The 6,341-nt window shown below is 36.5% G+C and overlaps 1 protein-coding gene across 1 annotated transcript; it reads left to right on the forward strand.

The window, feature by feature from the left end:
• The first annotated feature begins 4,105 nt into the window (after positions 1–4,105).
• LOC120346296 (ATPase GET3-like) lies at positions 4,106–6,329 on the forward strand. The gene has a single exon (XM_039416005.2). The coding sequence runs from the start codon at positions 4,154–4,156 to the stop codon at positions 5,177–5,179; it is 1,026 nt and encodes a 341-aa protein (XP_039271939.1). The 5' UTR covers positions 4,106–4,153; the 3' UTR covers positions 5,180–6,329.
• Positions 6,330–6,341: the final 12 nt, after the last annotated feature.

Consider the following 6,341-nt stretch of genomic DNA (forward strand, 5'->3'; position numbering starts at 1 on the left):
ATGGGTTTATAAAAGCAAGTATAGAGTCTTCTTCTTTTGAAATATCATGAAAACGACTTTCAAATAACTCTTGCAATAACTTGATTTTTTTCTGTGTATATTGCCAAATTGCCATTACCAGCAGCACATTCACGGTGTTCTTTTATGTGAGGTACGATTAAGAAGTAAAGTTAGGCGTAATATTGTGACAACAGGCCCTTAGTATCAATCTCTACTCCACTCTACCCTCGATTCTAATTGGCCTTTGCTAATCAGCTATTTGGCCTAGCGTCGCGTGATTTGACTCCAGGGGCTTCTTCGAGATTAGTACCTGCGTCACAGCAAGCGATTTTACGCTTTGCTTTTGTTGACAATGGTCATTTGAAATTTAGATGGAAAAGGTGGTATTTAGGGGTCATTTTCAGCATGTTGTGGGTTGATTTATAAGAGATTTTTTAGGCTTGGGCAATTCAACTGGTTGTTCAATGGTTATTGGGAGATATTTGGGAAGTCTGGGCAATGGAAAATCCATGTTTCAAGCTGATAAATGACGATTTTCTATTTTTCCAGAAGTTCTGAACTTTTTACTTCAGTAGGGAAAAAATAGTAAATTTTACTAATTTTTGCTAAAAGTCTAGAATGAATGTCATCAAGTCCATCCAAAAGCTAACGTCGATAATCGCCTGTTGTTTCTAATTCCAACAAGTCGTAAGTGGGCGACGTGGAGTAAGAAGAATAGGTTTTAGGTACAATCAAAAGTCACCATGTAAATCGCAAAAAAACGGCTTGGCGTGGAGAAGCCAAGTGCAATTAACAATTTTGGCATGAAAAGGGTTAAAGATGCAATGCGCCACCTCTAATCATGCGATGCGCCACGTTTGGCGCATGCGCCATAGGTATGCCACCCCTGCCCTAGTAGAACACTAAGTTCAACTCCACAACAACGAGAATCAACAAATACTAGGAAGGCATCGCGTCACAAACTTCAACTATTGGAAATACACCGATCAATCCGCCATCAAAAGGAGAAGGTTGTGTGAAGGTAAAGGTACACGATCTTGAATCCCGGGACTTAACCACTTGAACCCGGCAAGCCGGTTTACCGGCTTGTTTGAGTACGCTCTGTGCCCCGGCAAGCCGGTTTACCGGCTTGTTTTTCGTGTCGGAAGGAATCGACTTTATGATCTCGTATCTCAAGAACCACAATGAGTATTAAAAAAAAGCTTGTTATTGGGACTAATTATATTGTAAATATCGGTGCTCTAATATACGATGTTGCAGTAAAATTGGCAATTTGAAAGTGCGTATGAAATTATTGTATGATAACAAATATTTAATATAAAGAATTTCGACTTCTTGCCTGAATAGCCAAATATTCAATCGGCAATATATATGGAGAATTTGAATAGCTTTTTATATACGTATTCAAAACGATTTTACGATGAGCCATCCAAATTTTATGGCCAAATATATTAGATTATCTGTAGATTTACCAGCGACGCTGCGTCAAAATGATGTTCTCATTGAAGAGAGGCTACGTCTCGTCACGCACAACTTTACGTATATTACGCAAATGCAACTAAACGTGACGATATCCGCAATGACGTTACGTCGAGATGTTATTATTTAAATGTCCGTAGGGAGTAATTAATTAACCCGATGCTACGCATTCAAAATTCGCACTACGCTTTGTCTTTGACTGCCCGCTCAAGCCCCATTAAGTTGTGGTTACGTATACGCAATATGAACAAGATTGTGATTTTATTAGCAAATAACGGAACAATAAAGATCATGAAAAATGTATGTACATAAAAGACTGCTTGATAAAATATTTTGAATTGAATATTGCACTTTGTTGTGCCCGGAACAATGAAGAACATGAAAATATTATGCAGATAAAAGACACATTCTAAATCCAATATTGCACTTTGTTTGCCAGTTATACCCATGGTTGTTGGTTTCGTTACCTATATATAGGTACTCATTACAGTATTTGTACTTATATACTGTCTCGCATCGTCTCAGCAACGCTTTGTCTTTAGCAGCTGGATTGGTTTTTTGGCAATAATGTGAATTTTGCTGCATACGACGCATCTATTATCAGAACTGGCGTTTTGCGGTAGGGTATCTAGTTCTGGCGACGCATATGATCTTTTGGAATAAGAGTTGCTCTTTCTGCATTATTAGTTCTCTCGGATATTGATCCACTTGCTTCGCCTAACATTCGTACAATCAGATATTTTGATCTGCAGAGCAGGCAAGTACTTATTTTGGTTGATATTTGAACAAATACTGATGGGCGAAAAAAACCATTTACACGTGAAATTTTACACTGAAACTAATTGGAAAGAAGAATAAACGATAGACTACAATAACCCACCATAAATTGCAGCTCAGATCGTATGTATGAAACGCTCGGAAATCTCTCTTTTTACTAAGATAATACCATCCAATATATAGCGGATGTGATGAGAGGAAGTTTATGTGGTGTGGTGATATTTTCTTGGCAAGGAAAATGATCGGTATAAAATCACACTTCCGTCGATACACTCTGGGCTGGATTCCAGGTGTATCGATCTGATCCGTATTAGTGGTAAAAAAAATAAGGGAAGGCTTATATTAAAATTTCAGTTATACATTTCATCTCATGGATCAATCTGCCCGTAAATATATACTGATATATGCGCGTCGGGCGCACTGATAAACGACGTCAGAGCGTTTCCGAAGCGCCTGTTGGCGCCTGGCGGGCACTACGATCTTCCCGTATCAGCGAAAGTGACTATAATAAAGTGTTATAGTCACTTTGGATCCAGCGACTGCTGGATTGGCGAATGGCGATGGTAGACTTAGGAAGTAGGTACAGAAGTACGAATATCACTCTGTTCAATTTTTTGTTCAGGCTCCACACTCTCATAGTGCATAGATTAAGAGGCGAAGCCATGTTGCGATTTTCAGATTGTCGCTTTCATTAGTTTTAAATTTTATTTTTCGCTATCCAAACGTACCGGTACCGGTACCGTAGCTACGGATGCAGTGATTACCGGTACCGGTATGTGATGTGTCAGAACCAGGTCATACCCGAAATATCGGACTGGTAAAATTAGAAGGGGCTATGGTTTGCTAGATCATTGATAACCAAACTATTTGGCTTTTTTTTTCCCTGGTTACTATGAGAATACAATTTTTGCCAGATAAAAATGAGCCTAATTTACATAGTGCTGTAGTGAGGTAGCAAATTTTGCCATCTTCCACTACAATTGGCCAAACTATATGGCCAATGTCTGGTTGTGGAAACTACAAAGACAATTTGTAGGAAGTAAAACAATTTATGGAAATCGTTCATATTGTATTTTTAATTGAAGAGGTGAAGTTTTCCCTGTGTTCTCTGTGATGCGCCATATCACTCATGTGTAATAAAATATTTTTCCATGTTTGGGCACGATGGTCTATTGGAAAAGCATTGGACTTAAATATGCTGGTGTTGCAGGTTGCGTATCTTTAGGCTAGTTCAAATCCCATGCCCACCAACTCTCCCAAAGCGTAATAAATTGACGAAGCAATGCAAAACCAGAGAGATTCCGAGCCTTTAAAACTAGTAGATCTCTACATTTCGTTAGATATCGGTGGCTGATTGTAAGGCCTCGTTCTTAGCGAAAGATACAAATAAGTGTACTGAAAATATGCCATTCTGCGAAATAATCAGTTAATGTAGTCACATTTTACTTTTTACTTATCGATCTTAAGGTAAGTATATTGATAGGTATTTGTCTGTCTGTCTGTCTGTGTGTGTGTCTGTTAGATGCACGCGATATCTCACGAAAGCGAGATTGAATCTGCTCCAGATTTTGCATGTGCATTCATCTTATCTCGGACCAGAAGCCTATTGATTTTGGGCGAATCATGTCGTATAATTAGCGAGTTATCAATCAATTATTGATATAGTGATCTAGATTTTTGTAAAGCGAGAGAATTTTGAAACCCGCCGAGTGTGTGTGTGCGATGCGCAGTGCGCAAGTTACAAGAGCGGATGAATCGAAACTGCAGTTTCTGTTTTGGGGGATCCCCTAACTATCGATCGATAAGTCTTCGGTTTCCAACCGATATTCTCGTGTTACATATTGATATGTTCTCATTAATGTTACAGAAAGTAAATCAGTAAATCATTACTAGAAATATGGAAGAACAATTTTATGATGCAGAAGATGATCTTGAACCACTTACCCCAACATTAGAAAACATTGTTAATGAGAAAAGCCTTAAGTGGATTTTTGTTGGTGGTAAAGGAGGTGTTGGAAAAACAACATGCAGTTGCAGTCTTGCCGTTGAATTGTCAAAAGTTCGTGATCTTGTGTTGATCATATCCACAGATCCAGCTCACAATGTTTCTGATGCATTCAATCAAAAATTTTCTAAAGTTCCGACAAAAGTAACCGGCTTTGACAACTTATTTGCAATGGAAATTGATCCAAATCTTGGTACAGCTGAACTTCCTGATGAATTTGCCGAAGACGAAGATAGTTTCCTTGGTATGGGGAAACAACTAATGAAGGAAATGTTTGCTGCATTTCCTGGCATTGATGAAGCTGTCAGCTATGCTGAAGTTATGAGGCTCGTAAGAAGCATGAATTTTGATGTTGTTGTTTTTGACACTGCTCCAACTGGTCATACCCTGCGACTTCTCAATTTTCCTGACATGGTTGAAAAGGGTTTGGGAAAGCTACTTAAAGTTAAAAATAAATTAAGTCCTCTTGTTTCACAAATGGGAAAATTTATTGGACTTGGAGATGAAGTAAATACAGAAAGCATTGCAGGGAAAATTGAGGATATTTTACCGACAATAAGAGAAGTTAATAAGCAATTTAAAGACGTAACCATGACTACATTTGTTTGTGTTTGCATTGCGGAATTTTTATCACTTTATGAGACTGAACGTCTTGTTCAAGACTTGGCAAAAATTGGGATAGATACCCATAATATTATTGTCAACCAACTTTTATCCCAGACCCAAGAGAAACCATGTAAGTTGTGTGAATCCAGACGCAAACTACAAGCAAAATATCTTGACCAAATTGAAGATTTGTATGAAGATTTTCACATTATAAAAATGCCTTTACTTGAATCTGAAGTTCGAGGAATTGAAAAAGTTGAGAACTTCTCACAATATCTAATCAAACAACATCCAAACTTCCAGAAAGATTAAAATCTGTTACAATTTATTATCAGAATGTCGAACATTTTAATGTCACATACTTGTATCCCATTTGAAATTTGGAGCACCTGTCATTGGCGCTTCAAACAGCTTTATTAAGATTGCAGTATATGTGATACTTAGTTTTAGGCATTCATGCTGCATCTTTCTTACTTTCCGAATCCTGTATTATTCAATCAATGACAGATGTAATTTTGATGCAAAATTTGGAATATGGGATGACATTTTTATTTGTAATTGAACATGATTGACATTATTTTGTCTTATGGCAATTATGCTGTTCTTCAGTGGAAATATTTCCCACAGTGCCATAAGTTTTGATAACAAATACACTGATACTACTGTGAATTGAGAGATGGTGATAAATACTGTATGTATGCTTTCGGTGAAGTATGTATCAATAGGAAATGAACTCGTGTTATTATAAACTTTCAGTAATAGTATGTGATTGCTTTGTAGTATGGGCTATAGATGATGTGAACAATGTTTGTAAATTTTATTTGTCGAAGGTTATCTATGTGATGTGTTGAAATTGTGTAAATTTTTATGTTCTGAGTTGGACCAACTATTACTTTCTAATGTTTTTCTGGACTTTCTTCTTTTATCCGGACTGAAAATTTGTGCCAATCAAGTTTCCTGTAGAAATATAGGTTTGATAGTTTTTTATCAAGTCGCCAGAATGTCACAATAATATCTTGAAAAACAAACCCCACTTGAGTACACAACCTTGGCTTTAGCTAGTATGTCAGTGAAAAATCTTGTCACATTCTTTTATAATTGTGTTAAGTCTAGTTAAACTTAAATCATAGAGCATTGTAATTTTAGTTATAGCTTGATCTCGTTTTTAAGAGATGCTTATAGTTCTGCTATCACTTTTTAATTTTGATTCTGAAGCACTTTTAAGAATTAAAGAAAATCGTGCTAAATCTAAATTGAAATACTGCCAGTTGTCGTTCCGAGAAATGTTTTATTTTTTCAATTTGTATACAGTCATAGTATGTTCTCTTGAAGTATGCATTATATGTCGTAGCAGACTCAATTTGAGAATAATTGTGATCAAAATATCTATTGTTATTGTGCATATTATAAATCAAAATATAGATCATTTTGCTTGGAATAATTTTGTCTTGTTATTTTAGAATTTATCTTATAA

This window comes from Styela clava, chromosome 8, assembly GCF_964204865.1.
Source record: "Styela clava chromosome 8, kaStyClav1.hap1.2, whole genome shotgun sequence".
Lineage (NCBI taxonomy): Eukaryota > Metazoa > Chordata > Ascidiacea > Stolidobranchia > Styelidae > Styela > Styela clava.